Below are 27,170 nucleotides of genomic sequence, written 5' to 3' on the forward strand. Positions count from 1 at the left end.
TGCACATGATATTATGTGTATTTCCATTTTATATATTTTCCCGCAACAACCTGATGGCGGTGTGGTGGCTCAGCTCTCGGTGATTACAGCGTTATATGTACCATCTGCTCACGTACAGATTTGACGAGAAGCTCGCGACAGTGTTATTTCGCGATGCTTTACGCCGTGACCGACGTCTGTAGTCCTAAATTCGCTTTCCGAAGTATAACAGAGGATGATGTAGTATAATAGAAGGCATAACAACATCCTACTACGCTCGTCCCCTACGGCTACGTTCGTAAAGAAAGTTACGAAGGATCCCTACCAGCTGGAGAGCTGAGTTGTCGAGGTGAAAATTTTGCGGTAGTAGTTACCAAGGATATATAATACGGTGGTGTTTTTAAGTACTGTCGCGTGACCTTTTCACGCTTGAAGTTTGTAAACGTTTTCGCCAAATCCTTAAGCCAGAACTAAAGGCAGTTCACAGGGGGCCAGGTCAGGACTGGGGACTCGTCAGTGAGATCTGCGACACAAAACTTGTTCTTGCGCTTGTTGGTTGATACTTGGTGAAGCCATGATAGCACAATTAAATAAGAGACAAGAAAGACAAGACCAGACACCAAGGGCGCTACTTCTATAGTGTCTGTGGCGTCTGGTCTTGTGGCGTCTGGCCTTGTGGCGCCTGGCCTTGTGGCGCCTGGCCTTGTGGTGTCTGGTGTGGTTTGTGGCCTTGTTGTGTCTAGTCTTGTTGTGTTTGGTCTCGTGTGTCTAGTCTCAAGTTTCTGGTCTTGTTTGTCCGGTTGGGACTACATAGCAGCGCCCGTGGTGCCAGGTCTTGTCTTTCCGGTATTGTCAGTTTTATGTGCGCCTACATTGGCCTAACGAAGGCGTGCGACAGTCGGGTAATCCTGTGCCTTCGGTGGGGCATTTAGTGCAAGATCATGATCTTCGACGAGCCGACGGCCACCATGGACCCGCACAGCCAGCGCGAGGTGTGGGAGCTGCTGCTCAAGGCTCGCCGCCACTGCTGCATCCTGCTGACCACGCAGAACCTGCGCGAGGCCGACGTGCTGGGCGACAAGGTGGGCATCATGAACAAGGGCCTCCTCTGGTGCACCGGCTCGCCGGGATTCCTGCGCGAGCGATTCCGCGCCGGCTACAACATCCGCATCGCCAAGGAGCCGGGCTGCGACACCGCAGCCGTCGAGTCCCTCTTGCGTCGCCACATTGCACACGCGGTCGTCAAGAACGACTCGAACACCGAGGCTGAGTTCGCGATGGGGGCCAACCCGGGCAACCGGCGCCTGACGGCCATGTTCAAGGAGCTGGACCGCGAGCGGCGCAACCTCAAGATTGGCGCCATGAGCGTCGCCATGTCGTCGCTCGATGAAGTCCTGGACAAGGTGGGTTTGGGATGCGCTCATCGAGGGTGGGGGGAGGGGACCTTGAAGAAAAACTTGTACAGCCTTTGATGCTGTCTCAAAACAATGGCCGTTGTCAGGAAAGAAGTCATTATGTTAACAATGGCCAGTATCTTGTTTGATTTTACCCGACCACACGATATTCACTCGACCTCTCTACTAAACCAATAGCCTTCCCCTATTCAGCATGACTTTCCTTTCCTTAAAGCTAAGCGCCCGGTGCTTTCAGGTCACGAACGGCATGCGCGTTATAAGCGTGACATAGCCTTCCTTACAGGAAAGTAGCGAGCGCAATGTTTTAAAGGAAAAAGCACGCAAGATTACGAATATTCTTCGGGGACAAGAAAAGCGCAAGAAGGTGTAAAAACTGTTTAGAGCGCATGAATGGAAGCGCCCTTGCTCCCTAAAAAAAAGTAAGTTCCACCCTTTGGACCGTACTTTGTCCCCAATCGAAAACCGTCACAAATCTTGCGCTCGTTTCCTTTTTTTAACTCTGTGCGCTCGCTATATACTTCCTTGAGAGGCAATTCCTTGCCATGGTGATAAGGCGCATAACGTTCCTGATGTGGAAGTATCGGGCAGCTTGGTAAAAGCTGCTTACACAGATTTTAGGCCAGCAGGACATTTCTAATGTATACTAGATCATAAAGTTGGAAGTTGAGGTAGAAAAATGCTACATATGACGTCAGGGAGGTAACCTCCGCGTAAGCTTTTTTTTTCTTTTTTTTTTTTTACGGCTAGGCTATAACGTTGAAAAGTACAATCATTGTATTCTACCGGTGCAAACATATGGGGCAGAAGGAGGTTAACAATGAAGCTCGAGAACAAGTTAAGGACCGCACAAAGAGCGACGGAACGAAAAATGTTAGGCTTAACGTTAAGAGACAGGAAGAGAGCGGTGTGGATCAGAGAACTAACGGAGATAGCCGATATTCTAGTTGACATTAAGCGGAAAAAGTGGAGCTGGGCAGGCCATGTAATGCGTAGGATGGATAACCGGTGGACCATTAGGGTTACAGAATGGATACCAAGAGAAGGGAAGTGCAGTCGAGGACGGAAGAAAACTAGGTGGAGTGATGAAGTTAGGAAATTCGCAGGCGTAAGTTGGAATCAGCTAGCGCAAGACAGGGCAATTGGAGATCGCAGGGAGAGGCCTTCGTCCTGCAATGGACATAAATATAGGCTGATGATGATGATGATGATGATGATGATAACGTTGTGACGTGATGCTCCCTCCTGTAGACAATTTTCATCCTTGATATGCTTCCAGTAAGAAACTCGTCGGGCTTTCCATCAGCAACTGTGTTATGCCTGGGAATTCGCAGGTGGTCCACGACCCGACCTTCCAGTCAGGCATCGAGACGGGCACCCCCGTGCACACCGAGAACGAGCCCGTCTACAAGGCGACCAAGGAACCGGACAGCAGGACTTGCGCGCGACAGCTGGCGTGGCTGCTCAAGAAGCGATTCTACATCTGGCTGCGGGACTGGCACCCGCCCGTTGTACGTTGCAAGCGAATCGCGATCTCATGCGAACAGGCTGCAAATCACTGTGTCATTCCAGTAAAGCGAACGACTTCGCTACAAACAGTTTCAAGATTAACTTATCAGCTGCAGTCAGGTGGTGTCAGAAACTGGCCGTGCATTTATATTTCGGTTGCGCATGAAAGTGCCCCTACCAGGCCCGTCAGACACTTTGGTTAGCGCTAGAGGTTAAGCGTCGTCCAGAGAGCGTTCTATTGTAAGAATGTATAAAAAACGTGCCAACTGGACACCTACCAACTAGATGATGATTTATTGGCATCCCCTTTAAAACGGGGCGGCGACAAATAGTCACCTAGCCTGCTTGATTTAATCAGGTATGCTATACATGTTCTTTATCTAGCATTTTTTTATACCTCTCATTATTATTTTTCTTCAAAAATTTACCTTGTACCGCTACCTATGATTTTAAGGGATTAGGTTGTATCCATCTTTTCCCTGCTTTTTCCCACCAGTACTCTAATCGTGTCGTGCTTATCTCTACGGCTGATCTGTTGATGTTTCCTTCCACTTTAAACCCAAGCGCTTCTGGGAGTTGCACGTTACCTACGGTTCTCGCTGGGTGGATCCCGTCGCATTCCATTAGGATGTGCTGAGTGGTCACTGGATGGATGGATGGATGAGGCTGAACCCTTTAAACCGGGCGGTGGCATACGCCACCTAGCCATGACTATTAACATATTTTGTACTTTGTGGTGGGTGAAATTTCACCCCTGCCTTGGATTTTATCCACCAATCAGATAACCTCTGTTTGGTTATTTCTACCCGCTTAAAGTCTATTTTGCCTTCACTGTCCCTAAACCCCAATGCTTTGAAAAAATCAGCCCCGTTGCCTTGCTGTCACAGACCCCGGTGAACGAGGCGCAGACGCCGGACTAAATTCCAAAGCCGACTTATCAGCTTCCGAAAATAATCCCACGAAAGCAAGGACAATTAAGAGTGGGCCCTCTGGTGCGCCAGCGAACGCCGGTTGCTTGAGGCGTATGCGCTCTCCCCCTCTGTTGAAGTTGCCGCGGGACCGGCGTGTTCTTTCGCTGGCTTGCGCGACACTCGGCGCGCGCTTTGATTACGCGCTCTTTTGTGACACTGCCCCCCACTTTAAGAATATTATGCAATAATATTCAAAGAAACACAAAAGAAGCGCGCACAAAAGTCCACTACACACGAGTCCGTAAGTCCATAAATCAGTCCACCACAATTCACACATCACTTGCGATACATCGAATACAAACACAAGTCACACAAGTACGCTTGGACTACACAATAACACATCGCTAGTGTAACTAGTACACTTATATTATACAATAATACATCTCTCACGTAACAGTTACACTTGTACTATACAAAAATACATATCTCGCGTAACAAGGCAAACATTTGAAGTATAAGATGTGCAACAAGTATACAAAACTATGACAGGGTAGTTTACAGAACACAAACAAACACAATGTCCATGATACATAAATAAAAACTCGGTGCACTCAATCAAAACGCTTTGCACCACGGATAATCGTCAACGGCTCTTAAATTTAAATTTCCGGTCCTTGGTTTGTCGATGGAAAGGCTTCGAATTGTGATTATGAGTCCCGGTCGGTTTATTTTCGGAATTGGGTCTGGAAGGGAGCTGGGAAAGTTTTGCCTGAACCTTTGTTTGAGTTCGGTTGTCCGCTGCCACGGTGCTCTCGACAGCAGTGAATGGTTTTCCGCGAGCTTCTTCAATCGTCGAGGGTTCGATCTTCGACTCTTCTTCCAAAGGTTTCGGATCGTCTGGGGCGCGAACTCCCTCGACGTTTCCTATGATTAGGTCGTACAGTGGGTTGTCCATGCAAAGCGCAGTGACATTCCCACTGTAATATGGGGTATCGACCTCAATGTTGGCTTCGGCAAGCTTCCTAACTGTACCGTCGATCAGGTAAACTAAAGTGGTTTCGCCCGTGAGCTCCTCGTCTTTTACTAAGTCCCTTCGCACGATCACTGTGCTGGTGCCGGAATCTCGTAACACCGTGACTTGTTTTCCTGCGATTTTCCCCGCAAGTACAGGCATTCCCTTATCGGGAAATTCTGGGCTTTGTGTCATCACCGCATTAACGACCGGAATTCTTTTTCCGTCGCGAAGTTCTACACAGCCGTCGTTTATGTCTTCTTCTTGATGTTTTGGCGGGGCATACACACAGGATGCTTGGGGAGTTTCCTTCACTCCGTTGCGACAGGAATCGGCTTTGTGCCCCGTTCGCCCACATTTAAAACATTTAACCTCGTTGGGGCGCGTAAAGTTGGTACGACAACTGCTAGCATGATGGCCCAGTCGGTTACAGAGATAACACCTCGGAACAGGCTTCGGAGGGTTTCTCCTTTCATCGGATGCCGGTTTCTTTGCATCCTCTGGCTCCTCTTTTCTGATCTTGGAGAGATTGGTGCCTCCCTGTGCTTCCAAAAATTGATCTGCCAATTCCAACATATCTTGAAGCGATTTAGCTTTCCTTTCTTTCAGATAGAGTGACAGGCTCGGGTGGCAACTGATGAGGAACTGCTCCTTGATCAGCAGCTCTCTAAGCGCAGCGTACTCCTGTGCAGTCTCTGAAAGTTCGGTCCACCTATCAAAATAGTGACTGAGCCGCGCGGCAAATTGTGTGGCAGTCTCGCCATCGGCTGGCTTACCAGTCCTAAACTTATCTCGGAAGCCTTCTACGGTGAACCTAAATCTTTTCAGTAAAGCAGCTTTCACCCTTCCATAATTAGAGGCATCGGTCGGCGTCAGCCGACCGTACACACTAAGTGCTTCGCCACTCAAACACGTGCTCAACGCAGTGGCCCATTGATCCTCTGGCCAATTCTGGCTTTTAGCAACTGTCTCAAATCTGTGTAAGTAAGCATCCAGATCATCTTTTCTTTCATCGAATGCCACAAGCAGTTTGCTTGGGTTCAGACGGAAACTAGTTTCTTCCCTTTCAGTGTTATCGACTCTTGCCTGGGCGGGAGCGTCTGTACGCTGCTGCAATCGAAGTCGTTCGAGTTCTAACTCATGCTGTCTCTGTCTTTCTCTCTCAGCTAATTCAGCTTCTCTTTGTTCTTTTCGCTCCATTGCCTCTCTTTCTTCTTTTATCTGTCGCTCTTTCGCTTCTCTTTCTTCTCTTATCTGTCGCTCCTTTGCTTCTCTTTCTTCTTTTCGCTCCATCGCCTCTCTTTCTTCTTTGGCCCTTTCGGCCGCTAGCCTTTCTCTCTCTCTTTCTAGAGCTTCTTTTTCCTTCTGGCTAACCCACTTCCGTAGTTCCGCTCCGGAAAGACCCATCTTCTCACCAAGGGCAACTAATTTCTCAAGATCCATAATGCCCTTCCAAAATCTAGCCGCGTGCAAAAAATATCTGCCTAGATTTCAACAATCGAACTGCTCTCTGCACACAAGTTAGCGAAACGTGGTGCAACACTCAAAATCGTTTACAATAGCAATGTAAACGACCCTAGGCTCTTTCTCCCTACTATGGACACACAATTTGCACCAGAAAGGTCCTGTCGCGGACGCCAGAAATATTGTCACAGACCCAGGTGAACGAGGCGCAGACGCCGGACTAAATTCCAAAGCCGACTTATCAGCTTCCGAAAATAATCCCACGAAAGCAAGGACAATTAAGAGTGGGCCCTCTGGTGCGCCAGCGAACGCCGGTTGCTTGAGGCGTATGCGCTCTCCCCCTCTGTTGAAGTTGCCGCGGGACCGGCGTGTTCTTTCGCTGGCTTGCGCGACACTCGGCGCGCGCTTTGATTACGCGCTCTTTTGTGACACTTGCACTGTAGGGTTAAGCCCTTTACAGAAAAGTATGAGGTGTTCAGCCGTTTCCTCCTCTTCTCCACACGCACAGCACAACGTGTCTATACCTTGGTACTTGACCCGGTACATCTTAGTCCGCAATACTCCCGTCCTGGCTTCAAACAACAAAGAGCTTCCCCTAGAATTATCGTAGATATTTTCTTTGGCAATTTCTTGCTTGAAAGTTCGGTATGTTCCCAGTGCTGATTTCGTCTGCATCCCTGTTTTCCACAGACCCCTCTCTGTTTCCTTAACCTTTTTCTTAACCGCTGTTTCCTGGTTTGCACCCCTCCTGCAGTCCAAATATTTGATTGACACGCACCAAATAGCGCCCCAAGCGGCCGCGGCACGAAGCTGGTGCGTTTTCAATGACACGAGCGGAGATTTCGCGAATAACTAAACGTACAAGTCGATTACTGAAACATGCAGGTGACACAGGGGTTCTAGAGACAATCCACACGGGTCACGTGCAGCGGTTATGCTGTGGAAAGCTAGAATTTTGTTCCCCGAGTGGTTAAATATTCAGCAATGGAAACCCATGCAAAAAAAAAAAAATTGGTGCTTGATTTCCTAGAAAAGTTAGTCTCGGAAGTCCTCAGCAGACGGACGAGAGAGAAGCGAAACGGCGCGTTGCGCGAAACTCGCACGAAACTGTTGCAGCGTGCAACGGTTGGCTTCGGCTGCGTTCGGACGATTTGTGGCAACACCGTGCAGTTGCAGAATGTAGCTCAAATGCAGTCCCAATCCAGCTGAAATCCAGCGCTTAATGTAGTTACAATTCTGCTCAAATCCTTGAGCTTGTGTAGTTAAAAGCAGCGCTAATGCAGCTCCACTAACGTGAAACCTGGGAAGTGCGAAGCAGTGATGTGCCGGTGCTGGAGTAGCGCTGGAGTTAGGAGCAATCGAGCGCTTGTGGTGTGGTGGCGCCCTCTCTTGCGTTCCGCTGGTAGCAGTCTGGCGTTTCGAAAGCTTAATGCTTGATTATTCCTGTCTTTTAAATTATTCCGACTCACGTTTATTTTGAACCGGTTTTGATCAATTCTGCACTTGTTTTGACCCTGCTTTGAGCACATGTGCGGAACGTGATCACGACGGACGCCGACAGCCCGGGCGCCTAAAGTGCTTCGCACTTAAAATGGTTCTGCGGTTTGTGGAAATAGAAGGAAGTGGAATGTTGCGAAGCCGTGGTGCGAGCAGGCGAGCTATACTTATACCTGGCAGGAGAGGATCCTCCCCGTTGTCTCGACCAACGCCCGCAAGCGACATTACCTGTGTTTTCCCCCATGTCGAAGCCGAGGATCCACGAGGCGTTTAAGGGACGAACCCAGTGTCCTCCTTTATTGCGATAATTATATGGACACTCCAGACGCATTCCTGCCGTCGGCGTCGCCGTGATGTTCCGTATAAAGTCCTAGGCCTTAGGTGGACTTAGATAAAGGAAAATGCGTGAAGTATCGTAAGAATGCGAATCGCATCGATACCGGATTTATTATCAATAAAGACAACTGGGAGTCAGCGCCCGTTCTCGTATCCTTGTCTGTCTTTCGTCTCTTGTTGTTCGTCATTGACATATAGCAGAACCAAATCGGCCAAACCTACACAGCCGTGCTTGGACACAAACCTTGGGTGCTTTCCCTTCACAGGTCCGCTGGGTGGTTCCGGTGTGCGTGCTGCTGCTGGCGACGCACTTGCAGCGCTTGTTCTCCGAGGACGATTTTGTGTCGTCCGACTTCTACAAGGACCGGCTGCAGTACACGATCAGGGCTCTGCACGTGCCTTCGCCGCTGAACTTCATCTCGACCAACCGGAGCCGCGGTGATCCCGTGGTGCGCCACCTGCGCAAGCTGTTCGCCGAGGAGGACATCCGGTCGGTCTACATCGGCTCCGACCACACCAGCTCGCGCCTGCTGGACTACGCCGAGGAGAATCCGAGGATCTACAACTACAGGATGCTCTTCGGCGTCGTCTTCATGGCCAACAGAACGGTCGGTATCCTCGTTTTCCCATCATCAGAAGGCTTAAACGGTCAGGTCACCCGCGGTGGCGGCGCAGTATTATCTGTGGCGTTACGCTGCTGAGTATACTAGGTGACGGATTCAATTCTCGGCCGCAGCGACCGCGTCTCGATTGGGGTGGAATGTAAAAAAAATGCGGCCAGCTTGACACTAGCGGTGCCAAGTCTGAAGAAACAGCGGAGGTGGGCGACGCTCCTTAGCAGCTGGTTAATGTAGGCTTAATGTGGCTTAACTTGGCTTTTTTCTAGGCAAGGTTGGACTATCAGGGCAAGGCTAGGCTATTATGGCAAGGCTGGGCGTTGACACTTGGATTGATTCTCGCGTTCTCGGTATTCCGGATTGGCTCGGCGACGTCGCGTATCGGCGGGTTTGTTGGCGAGGTAGGCTGGATCGGCACGAAGACTGCGATTCCTTTCCCGCGTGGTTTGAAGGCGCTTCTCTCGTCGGGTAGCCTCTTCTTCCGGCGCCAAGGTGCGCTTAGGTCGAGCCATATCTCGGTAGAGCGGAGAAAGGATAGTGACACGTTGCGAAGCTTCGTCTAGCCATCGTGTGTCATAGACCTGTTTTCGTGTTCCGTGAGTGTTCTTGTTGAAAAAACATTTAAAAAGCCAACGTGTTCACGATTACGCCACCGCCGAACATCTCCACCAGCAGCGAAGTAGAATACACTTGGTTACTGTGATAGCTCTGTGTAATTGTCTGGTTGAGCTTTGCGCCATATAGGTGGCGCCACCAACCCGACCGCTCCCGCCTCCGGCAAACTCAGCAATCCGCAATCGTCATTGCGTATACCGGAATGCCCGAACCTGCTAAAGCTATATAAATGTGCACACACATTGGGGTTCACAGTAAAGAACCACGGGTAGTCAGAGAGAGAGAGAGAGAGAGAGAGAGAGGGAGAGAGAGAGAGAAACAACTTGATTTATCCTATCTTAAAGGGAAAGGGGCTGCGAGAAGAAGGCGAGAGAGGTGGTCCTACTCGCGGTAGGCCGCCTCTACCACCTCAGCCCACCTCAGGATAGCTTCCTGAAGTTCGGGGTTGTAGCTGCGCATGGCAGCCTCCTACAGCTCCCGACTACTTAAAACTCTACAAAGGTTAGGGGCTGGGGAGTGGTTCTTGCATTGCCACATAATGTGGTTTAGGTCCGCTCTGCTAGCGGGACAAAACTTGCAGGCTGAGGTAGGGTATATTCCAGGGTCAATTTTGTGACCTAAGGCAGGGGATAGAAAAGTGCGAGTCTGCAGTTTACGCCACAGCACCTCGTGTATGCGTGACGACCGACACATTAAAGGTGTGATGGTTCGGCGACCTAGGCGGTAATGCTCGCAATTGTCATGGTATGAAAGTAACCTGTCTTTGGAGGGAGATTATTGGCGTCTGAACCGTCCCCTAGTCTACCCTGCGCTCGGTTCGTGAAAGCTCGAGCACTTGCGTGCCGATTAGGCCTGCGTGAGCAGGTGTCCAGATTAAACTCAGAAGTTGGGATGGCGGATTATGGGATAGGGTGGCTAGGGCTGTCCTGCAAACCCTACCGCTCTAAAGTTGTATATGGCAGTTTTTGAGTCACTTACTATGAGAGAGTAATTAGGTATTGGGGTAGTCAGAATTAATCGCGAGTCCCCGCGTAAAGCTGTATTCACAAGACGTGACGGATCGCTGATTCAGTCCGTGGACGAGCATGACGTGGCTCGCGGCCGCGCAGTCGCTCTGCGCAAAAAGGCGACGCAGACAATCTCCCAGGAATCTTCCAAGTCACTCTCTTGAATCAAGTTGGACGGCTGAGTGGAGGATTGCTTTAGTATACGGGCGTAAATCAGCGATTGGTGGGATCGTGTTACTCGAGGTTAACCCACTGTGCAATTTAGGCGCCCCAATATTTGTTTTAAACGAACAGGACACTAGTTGGTTCATGCCAACTCATGGGTGTACTAACTGCGCGAAACACCCGCCGTGCATGGTTGCTTAGTGGCTATGGTGTTGGGCTGCTAAGCACGAGGTCGCGGGATCGAATCCCGGCCACGGCGACCGCATTTTGATGCGGGCGAAATGCAAAAACACAGTGTACTTATTAAGATTTAGGTGCGCGTTAAACAACCCCAGGTGGTCCAAATTAATTCGGAGTCCCCCACTACGGCGTGCCTCATAATCAGATGGTTGTTTTGGCACGTAAAACCCCACACTTTAACTGCGCGAAACTGGGAAAACGACAACACGTGAGTAGAAATCCAAACATGACATTTTGTTACTGTGGGGTTTTGAAAAATAAAATAAAATATTTACCCCTGCCTGCTCCATTAATATAACAGGCTTAAACCAATTAAAAAGGAAAAAAAAAAGAAAAAGAAGAAAACTTAGCATAGCAGGAAAAAAGATGTCTACTATCGGTCACCAGCGAAACCACAGCCAACGGGTGGGCTGCAATCAGCAGCTTTTATTAAAGATTTTATAATCGAGACATGACAAAAGGATCACAGGTTGGTGAGATATTTCTATTCGTCAGCTGTTGAGCTTACAAGTCCCTTCGGTGAAACCTTGGCTCCCGCCTGAGGCATCCCTTTATTCCACCACTGTTGAGAGGAGTAGACACACATAAACGCTTGTTTCGCTGTTTAATTTGCATTACAGAGAATGCCAATTACGTGCTAGCGAACTTATTACTGATTTTTATATATTACCGCTTAAATATGTGCCGTTCTAATTTTTTTTCTGCTGCCATATTACGGGCCAATCAGGTCCGTACCCAGTAATTACGCGTATTTTCGGTGGTGGCATTGCGGGAACAACGGTGGTCATTTTGAAAGATTTATATTTACTTATTTTCGCGTGTGAATCGAGCACATCGCTTACATATGACAGCTAATATAAACACATAATGCATATATTGACATGTCGTCGTCATCATCAGCCTATATTTGTCTACTGCAGGACGAAGGCCTCTGCCTGCGATCTCAAATTACCCCGTCTTGCGCTAGCTGATTCCAACTTGCGCCTGCAAATTTCCTAACTTGATCACCCCACCTAGTTTTCTGCCGTCTTCGACTGCGCTTCCCTTACAAGTACATGCAAGATAATGACATGTATGCAAGTTCCGCCGGGCAGCTAGCATATATATCGCAGTAAATATTTCGCTCTGTAGCTTTGTTTCCTGCTTTTGCAAGTTTTAGTGCTCAAACAATATCTCCTGTGACAGCACCGGAGCTATAGGAGAGGCCCTGTATGGAAAGGGTTCCGGAATACTTTGCCCACCTGAGTTTCTTTATCACGCATCTATGCTTGAGTATATTATATACGGTATATAGTGGATCGTTATTAGCATTCCATAACACATGAGAATACGGCCGCCGCGGCCGGGGTTCAAGCGTGACGTCGTGCTCGGCAGCAGGTCGCCAAGACAATGGAGACACCATGGCGGGTACCAAACACATCGCGAGATGAGCTGAGGAGCAGCGTTTCGCACGTGTGGCTTTACCGCGGACTCTCAAAGGGCCGAGCTTATGTTAACGGTAAGGGACAGCTTGCGTCTGCTAGCGCTTACAACGATAACCAGACCAGAAGGGGCGAATTTACGACGTATATGCTGCGTCGGTGCGTCTCCTTCACGCCGAGTGGTAACCACGCTATCATGTACATGATTGCCGACTGTACTCGTGAACCGTCTCGACAGGGACTATACATTGCCGCTACCGCGCTCTGCGAAATAGACGCGCCGACGCCGGGAAATGCCGCGGCGAAAATTCGTCGGAAATAAGTTCTATATCGCAGCCGCTTAAATGTTTCGCTCTATATAGGGTACAAAATTACGATATTTTGCACCGAAATCGACCATTTTCATCAAACCGACCTTAATAGCGTCGGTAATCTGACGGGAACCGTCATACAAACCACGATATAGCCGATCGCCCTTCGGCAACGCTGTCCGATGCTGTGGGACCATTTGGATTCACTGTAACCATCTGCAGGAGAAATTAACATGAATTTCTCACAGCGCGAACGCTTAGCAGTGCGCACTGACAGACAAAACAAGGCGACACACATGGGCGTGTGTGTCGTAGTAGTTGGCACCGAGCTAAAGATTCCTCTTAAGGCTTGTTCGAGTAAATGACAAAACGCGCGGCGCGCAGCCCACGCTGTGGTACAACGGCCAGTGCCCGCACGCGGCTCCGCTCCTGGTCAACCTGTACCACTCGGCGCTGCTGCGTAACATCACGGACCATCCGGCGGCGCGGTTCGTGCTCATCAACCATCCGTACAGCAACGAGACCGGCCGCCACCGGGGTGGCGCCGACGAGAAGCAGGACCTGCAGCAGGTGCTGCAGAGCAAGCTCTTCTTCGCCGGCATTCCGCTCAACGCCGACGCGCTGGTCGTCGAGGTGCTCATGGGCATCTTCATGCCTCTGGCGCTGTGCTTTCACGCGGCCAGCTTCGTGGTGTTCCCCATCACGGAGATGTGCAGCGAGTTCAAGCACCTGCAGCTCATGACAGGCGTGTCCGGCATCGTCTACTGGCTCAGCAACTTCATCTTCGACACCGCGCTGGCCGCCTCCTGCGCCTTCGTCTTCGTGCCCACCATCTGCTTCAGCCACCGATACCTCAGGAGGCCCGAATACATCGGTGAGTACATTATATATTGTCACCGGTGCAGTGACGGGGACAGGACGGGGTGGTTTCGGTAGCATGCGAGGTTGTGATTGTTACATTCGCTTGCGACCACGGAGAAAGAATAACAGGAGGAGAAACTATGGGCCGGCGCCAGCGCGAGCACTTGCGATAAGGTCATGCTGGGCGAGGAGGAGACGAGTAACTGCGAACAAGTAGAATTACTGTATATAACTCCCGCAGGGAGCCAGAGTTGGGAATAATGGGTCCACCATCTTGCAATCCAAATTTGTGCAGTGAAGCCACCTCTCGTTCGCGCAGGGGCTGCGTTCAAGAGCGAACGCGGAGCCGGAGTTAGACGCGACCCGCGAACAGCGGATACCAATGAGACCGCCCACTTCAGTGACGTGCGCGCGGGAAACTGGTGTTATGCGGACCCGCCCGACCACTCGATGCGTACTCGTGTGTGGTATCAGCCGGACCACTGGTTTCGTTCTGTCGTCTGCTCGCGTAAGCTCTCGGGCGCTCTTTTTTGGTCTCCTTCGCGCTTGTTTCGATTGTAATGGTGCGATTGCGGCGTTGCACCGCAAACACCGCAATAGAATGCAGAGCTGCTGCGAACGTTTTCTTACAACAGTAAAGTCATAGGCGCGAAATGCACGCTAGCAGGTCACACATGGGCGCCTGCGTTATTACAGCGAAAGCTGTATATGGCTAGGCGAAACGAAAAACCGTTCGTCCCATGTTTCTATAAACGTCTCCATTGGCTGCGCCGTCAGTTACGTCGTTATCTACGTCGCACCCAAGCACGAGCGCCGTTGGCAGCGCCGTTAGTGACGTCGTTCTCTGCGTCGTACCTGCTCTGTCCGCAACGCCGGCTCCTCGGCTCGCCGTTGTCGCATCCGTTCGATATCTCGAGCTAGCACGGCGTCGTGGTTAGCAGCATCCACCCGCCATTGGCGCTTGCGTTCCACTTCGCGATTTCAACGTGGACGTTTCGTTGCAGTCGAAGCCAAAGTGCCGCTCGAGAAATGCGGCGGCGTTGGCCCCGGCGAATGCGTTCCCGCCATTGCCACGTTGACGCTGCTCTGCCCGCAACGCTGTCTCCTCGGCTCGGCGGGGTCGCATGCGTTCGATATTTCGAGTTAGCAGCATCCGCCCGCCATTGGCGCTTGCGTTCCACGAGAAGCACAAACATGTAACCAATAATTGAGAAACGCTTCAATACAGCGTCGGGATTAACAGCTTCGCTGGTTAACCATCTGTACGGAGTGCTTGGAAGTGCTTCGGAAGGGGGGGGGATAAAGATAGGAAAGAGAGCAGCGTCCTTTCTCTCTTTTCTCCGGCAGTGCGTTGTTATAGGACTGGGCTATTTACCACCTTTCTTTCTGCCCTTTTTGTATCTTTCACAGTAGGTTACATGTTCAGTGTGGTATTACGACACGTTTCTACGCTTGCTGCTTGATCAACCAAGCTGATAGCAGAGCATGGATGTGGTATCTGGTGCTCAAAAAAATATAACAGGTGGTATGAGCTCATATTTTTACGCGTTTTACCAGAACCTTTTAAAATATAGAACCAAATGGCATACTCCAACAAGCAGAAATAACGTCGTCATTCTTCTGGCGTAAGCTTGCCTCACAAATTCTTGAATTTCTGGGAGCTGGCTTGCCGCATCCCATTCGTAAAAGCCACTGTAATCGGCGTCAGATGGCTGACCGGGCGCACGGTATGAAAAAAAAAAAATTTCCACACTTACTGCGACTCCTGCAGTAGCGTGCACTGTAACTTCTCATGCCGATAACGCAAGTGACGGGCACAGAATACGAAGACGTTACGCGATTTGCCCAGAGAATTAATGCACTCGCGCGATAGCTGCCGCGTCTGTCAGACAAAATCAAACGCGCCGCGCAGATCGCGATGGCGCTGGAATTCACGAGGCCGAAAGGAGGAATGGCGTCGCGGTAGGTAAGCTTCCCTGCAGCAATTCGGAGTTCCACGTGACCGCGCTTGGCGAATGGCAACGGAGCGGCAAGTGGAAAACGGAGGCCCAACTCTGGCTCCCTGCGGGAACCATATAGTAACTCTACTGCGAACTAGGGTGCCTCGATGCCCAGCGCCGCCGTTCAGGGTGGAGACAGCCCCGCTGGCGCCGCCATATTGAATCACACGAGCTGAGACTCAGTTACGCTTGCGTTCAGAAATAGTGTTACTCGCGGCGGACTTCCAAGTGCTTTGCCTTGATGAGTATTTTTTTATCAGTATCGCATCTGCACATCTTTATAATCAATAGCCGTCAACTCGTCGAAGGTCCAAGACGTAAATGTATGGCGCCGGGAACATGCCCCAAGTTGCCTAATTCAATCACATTTAATATGCCGTGTGTATGTTTGAAATATGCACTATTTTTTTTTGCGCTTAGATGCTTGGTATATAAGGTTTGCGACCCCCTGTGTGTGGAAGTTTTTCTTTTTCGCTGTTGTATTTTGGTTTACACGTCACGCCTCCTTTACCGTAGCCAGCCACTCGCGCACGGCGGTTAGTTTCCCTTGCGTTGCGCGTGCTCTTCGCGTTCGTTGCAATTATTTGACGATGTCTACGCGCAATTTTGCTTTTTTTGCCCACAAGACTGTGTGCTGGCAGGCTTAAGCTGGTGTAAAAATAACTGCGATGTGAAAATAAGGTTTAGTTAGTGCTGTAGAGAAACCTGTAACGTAAATTGTCTGTGTCAATCTTGCGTAGTACACACAAGAAACCAAACGATGCACAAAATACATTTACTTATAATGTCTAGTACAATAAATCATGAAAGAGATATGTACATGAAAAATTATATGTACTGTGTGGCGCCTGAAGGTTATGTTGAAAGACGAGATAAAAAAAATTGCATGGTAGGCTCGACACACAATTCGGGATAGGGAGAGTTTTTTTAAAATTTATTCATTACATGGGGGGGGGGGGGGGGGTTCAAGTGAGTACATCAACCTTATTACACACAATATAAATCGAAAACAAGAATGCAAACAAGAAAACGCAACCGCGGGTAATATTAATCAAGATATCCAGCCAGAATACATCAGCTACTATCGAATACGTCGCATCAGCCAAACACATCGATGGCTACATTGAAAAAATAAACAACACTGCATACACATCGCGTACAAAAACCGTAAATGAAACTAAGACAGTCAAATACAGATTAGCAATGTTTTTCACTTCGAAAATATAGTCCATGATGATGTAGGGCTGTTGACTTTAACAGACGGCGCCCATCCTGTCGATTTCCCTCGTACTGGTCCTCTTCGAAGTGTTTCTAAGTACAAGTAAAACAACAAAAGTGATTATTGATATGAAAAGTTGCCTTGTAAATACAGAGAAACCATTACAGTGCTTAAAAATAAATTTTCGCGGAAGTAATGCTGTATCACCTCGCTTCACACGTTTCGAAGAAATGCACAGGCTACAACAGACACCATGCCAGAAAGCGCCGAAACATTTTGGTCCCATGATGCCCCTTAACTCTACTACACCTGGGCATACCGTGCACAGGCATTTAAAGACCGTCACAGTACCCACTACGATCGGGAATGAGCACGAATGACTATCGGCTTACGAGCACCACGCTACAAATATATTCGTCTAAAAAATCAGCTATATAACGTAACAACCTGAGATCCGCAAGATATCTGCTGAGAATAGAGAAAATAACAATGCTTCGCTTGCCAGGTACACAACAGCCGCTCTTCCCAGAAGGAGCATGCGTTCTTTAGTCCCAAATAACCAGTAGCGAAAAACTGAGGGGAAAAAAAAAAATAAACAAGAGACACACGATGTGTGGTTCCCGTGAAAAAGTAAAATGGTGGTTTACATGACGATTTGTAGCTAATGTAAGGCTATTTCGCGGTGAAGCATTTTCGTCAGTCCTTAAAATAAGGGTACTACTCGCATAGACTGCGCCGATCAAAACGGCAAAAGCCTATGCGACGCGCGCTCGCAAACCATAGGCTACTCAGACAGCATCGGTGCAGTGCTTAGTTCGTGAGCGAACGTAGGTACGTGAGCGAGGATCAGAGAATACTTTCTTATTTAAATGAAAAACACGATGCGATAGTCTAAACTTTCTTAACACTTACCTCGCAAATGTAGGAGCTATCCGTTGCCTTTCAGTGATACCGCTTTACTTGGGCTTCCCATCTCTTCCTTCGCTCTGGGTCCCGGGGGAAGCGTAAACAACGAAGCCCTTTACGCGCCGATCCGGTGCAGTTGGGAACACAACAGCCCGTCATGTCGACTCGATGCACTTGACAAGCTTGTCATTCATGCGGCTGAACACTGTCCAGCAAGTAGAAGCGTCAGCGAAGCATCCGCGCGCACTGTGTCTCGAACTAAGCACCGGCACTAAGCACTCGCAACCGCTCGCTGTTATTCAAGATGGCGTCGCAGCTAGAAAGCGGCGGCGCGGGTGCGGTCAAAGGATGGCACCACCCTGAACGGCGGCGCTGGCATCGAGGCACCCTAGTGCGAACTAAAGCCCCTAGTGCGAACCTTTCTGCAGCGCCCCTTGCGGCGCCGCAAGGAACTACCTTTGTTGTCCCCCGCCGCGCGCGCGCCGATCCAGGCGGCCGTGGTTGTGCCTAAGCGACAGGCATCGTTTGCAGCAATAGCGTGCTCGAGCTACGGTTCTAGCCACCATCCTCCAGCTGTAGCTACCTAATGCAAGGGCGGCGCACTAGCATCAAGCAGCCGCGCACGAGCAGACAAGAGCGCGCTCGCCGCGTCATGGATCCGCTGCATCGCTTCGACTCGACAAATTGTCACGTGACAATACGCCAGGCGTTCGGTAGGGGACGCTGTCACGACGTCCACCGCCGCGCCCCTGTGTGACACTGACGACGCGGGAAGGAGCCGAGTTGCGCTGCCTAAATTATTCTTTCTCCGTGCTCGCGCTCAGCTTGGGAATTAGCAACTCGGTAGTCGTACGAGGGAATTCTCCACAGTCAACATCAAATACATTAACCGCGAATGCATTTGGTATTTTGCTCAGATTCCGTGCTCCGCAAAAATTCGCTGTTTCGCCCGAAAGGCGAAGCATCAATTGCGATAGCGAATTAGTATATAGAGAGTTATAAGTATACTGTAAGGATAGTAGTTTTATCAGCTGTATAAACTTGGACACATTCGCTTACTAACTGAATTAACAAGCGTGGTGTCAGCGCGCACAAGCAAACATAAATAGATTACACTCCGATGACCGCAGACAACTGCTGTCAAAACGCTAGCGTGAGCAAGCGCGCTGCAGCAGCGAGGGAAGGTTCGTGCGGTCTATCGCTCTACGGAAACTAGCGGCGAAAGCACAGCGCATAAAAAGGTAAGAGCCGTGTGGAGATCGCCTTCAAGATACGGTGCGCGCGACAGCCCGCAGTCGCGCAAAGTACAAGTACGCAATTGGTGGCAGAGTAGAAGCCGCACCCCCTCCCGCCCGCGCTGCCTTCCCGCTTTCCTCATTTCGCGTGGGAGACTGAGTCGCCATGCAGTTTTCCTTGCGACCGGTCGCAAGATACGCATTTGGTGCCGCAGCTAAATGTCGCCTCCCCTCCCTCCCTCCATCCCATCCATGCACGGCCTTTCGCACGACGGAAGACATCGCGTTTGCTCTCCGTGAAAGCGCGCGCTTTCACTCGGACATACAGCATACGGCGCGCGGCGACGATTTTATCGCCCTTGGACTTCATATGGAACCTCACGGCGACGGTGACGCCGCCGGCAGAAATCTGCTTGGAGTGTCCATATAATTGCTATCGCGGTAAAACTTTTGTTCCCTGCACGTACCTTCACAAATAGCTCTCGCATTGCGACGGACTTCAATGGACGCTGAAATTCCGTGATTAAATGCTACAGCGAAGGAAAAGACACGACGCCAAAGCAGGGACCAAAGGAAAAGACGCTACTGAGAAAGTCGGCATGATTAGTTGGTGTATTCGCGCTTGTTTCAGCGACTGCCTCAGAAGGTGTTGCTAAGCATACGTAATGTTATGGTGACAATGAAGATGTTAATGGCATGTTTGTGTCCTGTAGCGGTGCTGTCGGTACTCTTCCTGGCGCACGGTCTGTCCATGGTGCCTTTCTGCTACGTGGTGTCCACCCATTTCAAGGACAGCTCATTCGGCTTCTCGATCATGGTCATCTTCATCTTTTTTACCGGTGAGCCTCGGTTTCGTCCCGTCCTTCAATCCACTTAAAACCTGGCTCTTTGCGTCTACGATACCGTGCGCCATTACACGGACCACGTAGACATGTAGAATACATGGCTTTGCAACTCTTGTCACTTGAGTTAAAAAGGCATGAACTTGCCAACGTTTAGGTGCGTGGATCTATTTCTGTTTAAAGCGGCGTTCACGCGCGCCTATATAGTTTTGGAGGTCGCGTAATTTGTTTCGGAGACGCGGTGAAGCGAGAGGCAGCATGAAGACTTCGCTCTCCCGTTGCCGGCGCTTCTTGTCCCACCAGCGTTGTGAAAGCGGGGGCTCGCGATCGTGGAGTGAGATCTGTTCATATTTGTCCTGCGCCCTTGACACCACGCTTCTTCAGTTAGTAAGCGAACGTTTTCGGCAACTTACACGGCCGTTAAAAAAATACTATGACCCTTTGTTCGTGTAATTGCCTAATACTTTGCTATCGTTATCAGTGCTTCGTCTTTCGGGCGAAACTGCGGCTTTATTTTCGTGTCCCGAATCGTCGTATGTGGAAAGTGGGACTCCGACACGTCGCGCGACAGTTCGCGCGACAGTTCGCGCAAAAATTCGCACCATGCGTCTCCAGTCAACACTACGAACCTTACTTCGTGTGGTTGTCTAATAATTTGCTATCACTACCAATGTTTCGCCTTTCGGGTGAACCTGCGGCTTTTTTAAAAATTGATATTTATTCTTAGTAATGGCAAAATTCAGTCACTCAGCCCTTAAGACTCGAGCTATATTGCTCGAGTCCTAAGCTAGGGCAAAAGTGTTGTATAGAAGTTAGAACACGTTATTGGTCGAGCCATGGTTCACATTTTCACGCGATGTCACTGACGCCGTCTCCTCACCGTGCTAGTACCCGATCATGTCAGTTACCATGACGTCAGGGCATCAAGTTATCACGCGTACATTGTTTGTTTTTAATCTTTGACGGTGAACATTTTTCTCCCGGTCATCACTGTTATCGATTTGTCGCTCAGCGCAAGACTCGCCTGTCCTGCTGTCACGTTTCTTTTCGACCTACTATAGTCGGCCACAACTTAAGAAGGCAGGAGAGGTCCGAAGCGCGGCAGCCGATTGCCTCCGCGACTAAAGAAAATAGCCGATTGCCTCCGCGACTAAAGAAATAGCCCGCTGACGCGACTCAGCCCAGCTCGAAGAGCGGGCTGCCATGTTCTCCGTCGGCGGGGTCACCGGCCGTCCGGCTCATGACGTGTCTAGAGTGCGCGCCCATTGGTGGAGGCTCGTGAGCATCCGGCTTTGAGGGACAAATGTCGCTGCCTTCTAAAGTTGTACCCGACTATAGACAGTACCCAAAGATGACGGCCACGCTGACGTCAGTGCAAACCGTGTATTGTGTGGTCCCCAACCGCACCCTGCGACGGGACTCCCTTCGGCGTGCAGGGCTGGTGGGCGCCCTGGAGACGGTCATCGTCCACTTCACGCTGACCGTGGCCGAGGCGCGGCTGCTATCGTTGGTGCCGTGGGTACTGGACATCCTGTTCCGCAGCGTACCCACGTTCACGCTCACGCGCGGAATCGCGCAGCTGCAGCGCCTGAAACGCGAGAACGACATCTGCGAGGCCGGCGAGGAGCAGCTCGCCATCGCCTGCCGGACCATCGACCTCAGCCACACCATATCGCTCAAGTACTGCTGCAACGGTGAGCGCGCCGGTTTCTGTGGCGCGATGGTGAGGATGAAAGCATGGAGCAAAAAAATCATCTAGAAAAAGAAAGGTTGGCAGTGTTTGGGCCACATTGGTACCCCAGAAGGAATGATAAATAAGTGCGAACTAGACACGGACAGAACGAAAGACACATGCGCACACAAGAATGCGCTATTTCCAACAGCTCATTCTTGTGACCCTGTGACTATTTTATGTATCCACAGGTATTAGCGTAATCGTTGTATCAGTGTGCAGAAGAAAGCCAGAATAGAAACGACAAACTATCAAATCTATGTCTATCGTTTTGTGCGTGTGCATGTATAGTTCGCGCTGCTTTATATTGTTCCTTGAATAGAGAGGCTACGATCACCCCTTGACAGAAGTCATACGGGTGAAAGGGAGTAAGCAAATTAAGAAGTGGTATCTAGAATACTCGAGGTTGCTAGAAGGAACGTACAAAAAAGGTTGTCGCAGTTTCACCTGAAAGGCGAAGCATCAATTGCGATAGCAAATTGGTAGAGAGCTATACGGAGTAATGATATTAGCTTTATCAGCTGTATAAACTTGGACATGCAGCAGCACCGGCAACACGCAGAACTGTTGTCGACGCCGTGGGCGTTTTGCCCGCGTTCGCTCAAAATGCGTGCGGCGTTGGTGACTGTTGCCGGAGCCTCTGATATAAATAGGCACTTGGTACCGCAGCTAAACGTCGCCTCCCTTCCCTCCACCTCCTCCCTCCCCCACGGCCTCTCGCGCATCGGAAGAAGGCGCGTTTGCTCTACATATATGGTGATTGTAAAGGAGGAAAGAGACGCCTACTTCTGCAGCCCTTAAGGGAGCACGGCGCAGAACGCGCGTTTGTTCTCCGCCGTGCGTTCACTCCCCGTGAAAGCGCGCGCCCCTCGCGCCCTTTCACTCGCACATACAGCGTTCGGCGCGCGGCGACGATTTCATCTCCATTGACGTCATACGGAACCTCACGGCGACGGCGACGGCAGAAATGTGCTTTTGAGTGTCCATATAATTGCTATCGCAATAAAATCTGTGTGTTTGGTCCAGACGGGAGACGAAACAACGCTTGCGCGATGCGTTCGTATATAGACCACTCGTGTAGCGTCATGGGCGCTGTCCTCACGCGATGCGTTTGCGCCGAGTATGTGCGTGATTTCATGGATTCGCAGTTTGCACGCATTTACACCTTCCACAGCGTCACTGGACAGCTGCTGTACAGTCCCCGGCTGCCTGAATGTGGAAGCACTGCGCTGCCATTATCTACTTTTGTGCAATCTAGACGAGGCTCTCAGGAAAGAAACAAATTAAGAGTCAATGTTGTTGAAGTTTTAAGTGCAACCATGTTGGTGTGTCATCTCTCTTTGCGCTTCCAATCAGCTCGCCGGAGCAGATAGGCGCGAAATTTGAACTTGCATTGTTACGAGCCGTCCGAAGTGTGTGCTGCCGACGCGCGTCAAATCAAGGCCTACGAAACTTCTGTAGCAGTTTTAGTGAAGCAGACGCGCTACTGGATCGTTGGGGGAAACCTTCTCCTTGCAGTTGACATGCGCGAATAGGCTGCTAATGATGATCATGACCATGACTGGCCGACGCTTTTGCAGCGCTGCCATCGCGCAACAGCAGCAGCATGAACATTGTCGACGGTGGCCGCCGCACGATGGTCCAGCCGTACGAGCTGTCGTGCGCCGCGATGATCGAGGTGTACGTGATGCTGGTCGAGGCTGTTGTGCTCCTCGCTTTCGTCGCCTTCATGGACGCCCCGCCGTACGCCAGGCTACGCAGGAAGGTGATAGCGCAGGTAAGAAGGCGGCAGCACTGCGGTTCCATTCAGTGCTGGCAATGAAAAGAAAAAAAAAAAGCACTTGCGCATTTTCTTCTTTAGAGGCAGGATTAAAACGACACTAAAGAAAGGTCCCCGAGTCAGCTCAGAATGGCGGGGTGTGAGTTTAGTAATGTGTTTGTTAGATTGTGATAAGATTGATTAAAATAAAGATCGAACTTTCACCTTTGTTTAAAATGAAGCGCAGGAGCCTCAGCACCAACACGTCAGTGTGACGTCATAGATTTCAAACCATTTTCTCCAATTTTAGTTCCTTTTTTGGGAGGCAGGAAAAATTCTCATACCTTGCCAGGCCGCATAAGTGATCCATCAGTATAGTGGTTTTGGCGAGTCCTGTCATTCGTGGCGAACTTATTTTAGCGCTAGAAGGCACGGACACATGAAAGAAGGGCACGGCACACAGGAAGCACTTCGCGTTTCCTGTGCCTCTTTTTAGCTTTCCGTTATTTGTCAAGGGGTACTGACATGATCTTTTGTAGTATTCATTTTTTATTTTTTTGCATCAAATGAAGGTCATACAGATCTAAACCCTAGAAAAATATGAGAAAAACCTCACAGTGCAGTTAATAATTCAATTTAATATCTTTAGGTTTCATTTCCCAGGAGGTTTTTGTGGCGCGACGCCACGACACAATACGTGGTCACGTGGTCACGCTCGTACCGGCTCAGTCGGTCTGCTACAGCGGCCCTCACAACTAAAGGCGGTGCTTATGATGTTGTTACTTTAATCCTACACAACGTGTAAGCTCGTGTAACGTTAATGTTTATCCACCACAGAGGTCGCAACTTAACATCCAGTTTTTAAGTTTATTCAATACATCGCTCCCAAGCTATGTAAAAATACAAACTCCAAATCGGGCAGCGACATGACGCAGCGACATGACGCAGCGACATTACGAGGACGATGTTTAAGATGCTTGTTGGGGGAAGAGTGGCGATGACAGGTGTGGCGATGACAGGTGACAGGAGAGACACATATATAGCCATATTTAAGTATTCTGTACCTATTGTCACAGTAGCGCATACGCATCCTTAAGGATTGGCATTATAAGCACACCAAACGGGCACATACCGAACGGCTAAAGAAAAGAAATCACGTAAATTGAACAATCCGTCGAACGTAATGCGCTCTTCCATTAACAGGTCGGTGTGCATTAGAGATACCTGTGAACTGACAAGGTATTTCGAGGTTTTATGTAGGAATATATATTTTGTTTTTTCGTTCCATTGCTCTCTGTGCGGTCCTTAACTTGTTCTCGAGCTTCTTTGTTAAGTTTCTGCCCCATATGTTAGCACCGGTAGAATGCAATGATTGTATACTTTTCTTTTCAACGACTAGTGGTAAGCTCCCAGTGAGGATTTGGCAATGCCTGCCGTATGCACTCCAACCCAATTTTATTCTTCTGTAAATTTCTTTCTCGTAATCAGGGTCCCCTGTGAGTAATTGACCTAGATAAACGTACTCCTTTACAGACTCTAGAGGCTGACTGGCGATCCTCAATTCTTGTTCCCTTGCCAGGCTATTGAACATTATCTTTGTCTTCTGCATATTCATCTTCAACCCAATTCTTACACTTTCTCGATTAAGGTCCTCAATCATTTGCGGTAATTCGTCCCCATTGTTGCTGAATAGGGCGATGTTATCTGCAAACCGAAAGTTGCCGAGATATTCGGCGTTGATTCTCACTCCTAAGCCTTCCCAGTCTAAGAGCTTGAATATTTCTTCTAAGCATGCAGTGAATAGCATTGGGAAGATTGTGTCTCCTTGCCTGACCCCTTTCTTGATAGGTAATTAACTTTCTACTTTTCTTGTGGAGAACCAAGGTAGCTGTGGAATCCTTGTAGATATTTGCTAAGATATTCACGTATGCCTCCTGTACTCCTTGATTACGCAATGCCTCTATGACTGCTGGTATCTCTACTGAATCAAATGCCTTTTCATAATCTATGAAAGTCATATAGAGAGGTTGATTGTACTCCGCAGATTTCTCGATTACCTGATTGATGACGTGGATATGATCCATCGTAGAATATCCCTTCCTGAAGCCAGCCTGTTCTCTTGGTTGGTTGAAGTCAAGTGTTGCCCTGATTCTATTGGAAATTACCTTGGTGAATATTTTATACAATACTGAGAGCAAGCTAATGGGTCTATAATTCTTCAATTCTTTAACGTCTCCCTTCTTATGGATGAGTATAATGTTGGCGTTCTTCCAGCTCTCTGGTACACTTGAAGTTGTGAGGCATTGCGTATAAAGGACCTGCAAGCTTTTCAAGCATGATATATCCTCCATATTTGATTAAATCTACTGTTATTCCATCTTATCCAGCCGCTTTTCCTCTGGTCACGTCTTTCAAGGCCCTCCTAACTTCATCGCTAGTTATAGAAGGAGCCTCTGTATCCGGTTCATCACTATTTTGAATGAAAGTAGCTTGGCTGTTTTGGGAACTGTACAGGTCAGTATAGAATTCTTCCGCTGCTTTTACTTAGGAGTAACTTTACTTACTTATATCTTAGGAGTAACTTTAAGAGACAAGAAGAGAGTGGTGTGGATCAGAGAACAAACAGGGTTAAATGATATTCTAGTTGACATTAAACGGAAGAAATGGAGCTGGACAGGCCATGTAATGCGTAGGATGGATAACCGGTGGACCATTAGGGTTACAGAATGGATACCAAGAGAAGGGAAGCGCAGTCGAGGATGGCCGAAAACCAGGTGGGATGATGAAGTTATGAAATTCGCTGTTGCAAGTTGGAATACGCTAGCGCAAGACAGGGGTAATTGGAGATCGCAGGAAGAGGCCTTCGTCCTGCAGTGGACATAAATATAGGCTGATGATGATGATAGTGATGATATATTTTTTACGCAGAACAGAGGTGCGCTAATTGGTAATACTTCGTCGGTCAGCATACGATGATCGTGTGAACCCGTTCGCTGCTATTAGGGTATAATTTAGTATTTGTGTTTGTATTCGGCGTACCTTCCTATAACCTTCGGGTATATCCTCAGACATATCCGCCGAGGTACTGGCCGACCCTGTAGCAGACAGCAGGCACCCCAAACCCGCAAGAAGAGCAAAAAAAAAAAAAAAAGCTGCGCTTTAACATGGTCCTGGTCCGGGAAGCGAACCCGGGACCTACGCGTTTCCGGGGCGGTCGCTCTATACTATCAGATGTAACCGGGGGACTAGCAGGTCGCAGAACGAAGCCGAATTAATCGATAACTCAAATCGAAGGGCACCGAATTTGGCAATCCAGTTCTGTGGGGACCTGAGTAACTCGTACGAATTTCCTTTGTAGTTCTCGTGCAACTCTCAGCTGGATGATAACCTTTCCGTTTCATGTATACACCGTATAAACCGGAATATAGGCAGAATTTTTTTTCCCGATGAAGAACAGCTAAAGTGGCCCTTCGTCTTGAGCGGTCTTTAGTACATTGTGAGTCGTCGCGGTCTGGAAAAATCAAGTTCAGGGGCCGACCTGTGGTCCAGGCCGACCTATATTCCGGTTTGAGGCCTGCTAAAATTTCTAGATGAAACACTCGTTCAATTACCATGGAAATGTTGATTAGTGCGTTGATTTGTCTGATTTTCGTGCTTGTGGATTCAGACATCCTGGTGACATTTTTTTTTTCTACGCTCTATCTGTCTTTATTGCCCTAAATTTCGAAGCAACAATATTTTCTCAAACGCAGAAGCGTTTTCCTGTGCACATACGTTATCATTGCGAATTGCTGCATTCATAACGCAACATTTCGTTTAAAATGATCTATTGGTGAAGTCACAAATTCATTTGAAGTCAGCAAGATCAAGTTTGGCACATCCGCGTACTGATAATCACTCCTATGCAGTGATCATTGTTAAATTCCGCTATATTGTCAAATTTGGTAATGGTGCCATTTCGAGCCAATCAGAGAGGCCCAGTGGGCTGCTGCGACCTCCATGATTGGCTCAAAATACCACCATTCCATAATTTGACAATTCCGTCGAATTTGACAATGTCCAGAATAGCATCTTTGGCTGAGCCATCGTGCTCCCTGAGTGGCCTCTAGTAATACTTGTA

General features: G+C 49.2%; 1 protein-coding gene across 3 annotated transcripts in view; it reads left to right on the forward strand.

Moving 5' to 3' along the window:
• The window catches only part of LOC119432831 (phospholipid-transporting ATPase ABCA1), a 94,300-nt gene that overhangs the window by 32,485 nt on the left and 34,645 nt on the right, over positions 1-27,170 (forward strand). The window contains exons 12-18 of one of the 3 annotated variants that reach the window (XM_049658610.1): positions 912-1,382; positions 2,726-2,902; positions 8,387-8,728; positions 12,881-13,370; positions 19,431-19,556; positions 20,996-21,253; positions 22,872-23,068. In XM_049658610.1, the coding sequence (XP_049514567.1) occupies positions 912-1,382; positions 2,726-2,902; positions 8,387-8,728; positions 12,881-13,370; positions 19,431-19,556; positions 20,996-21,253; positions 22,872-23,068 (2,061 nt within the window). The remainder of the gene's footprint in view (positions 1-911; positions 1,383-2,725; positions 2,903-8,386; positions 8,729-12,880; positions 13,371-19,430; positions 19,557-20,995; positions 21,254-22,871; positions 23,069-27,170) is intronic. The other 2 variants (XM_049658612.1, XM_049658611.1) reach the window with 2 other exon arrangements.

The sequence above is a fragment of the Dermacentor silvarum genome, chromosome 11 (genome assembly GCF_013339745.2).
Source record: "Dermacentor silvarum isolate Dsil-2018 chromosome 11, BIME_Dsil_1.4, whole genome shotgun sequence".
Lineage (NCBI taxonomy): Eukaryota > Metazoa > Arthropoda > Arachnida > Ixodida > Ixodidae > Dermacentor > Dermacentor silvarum.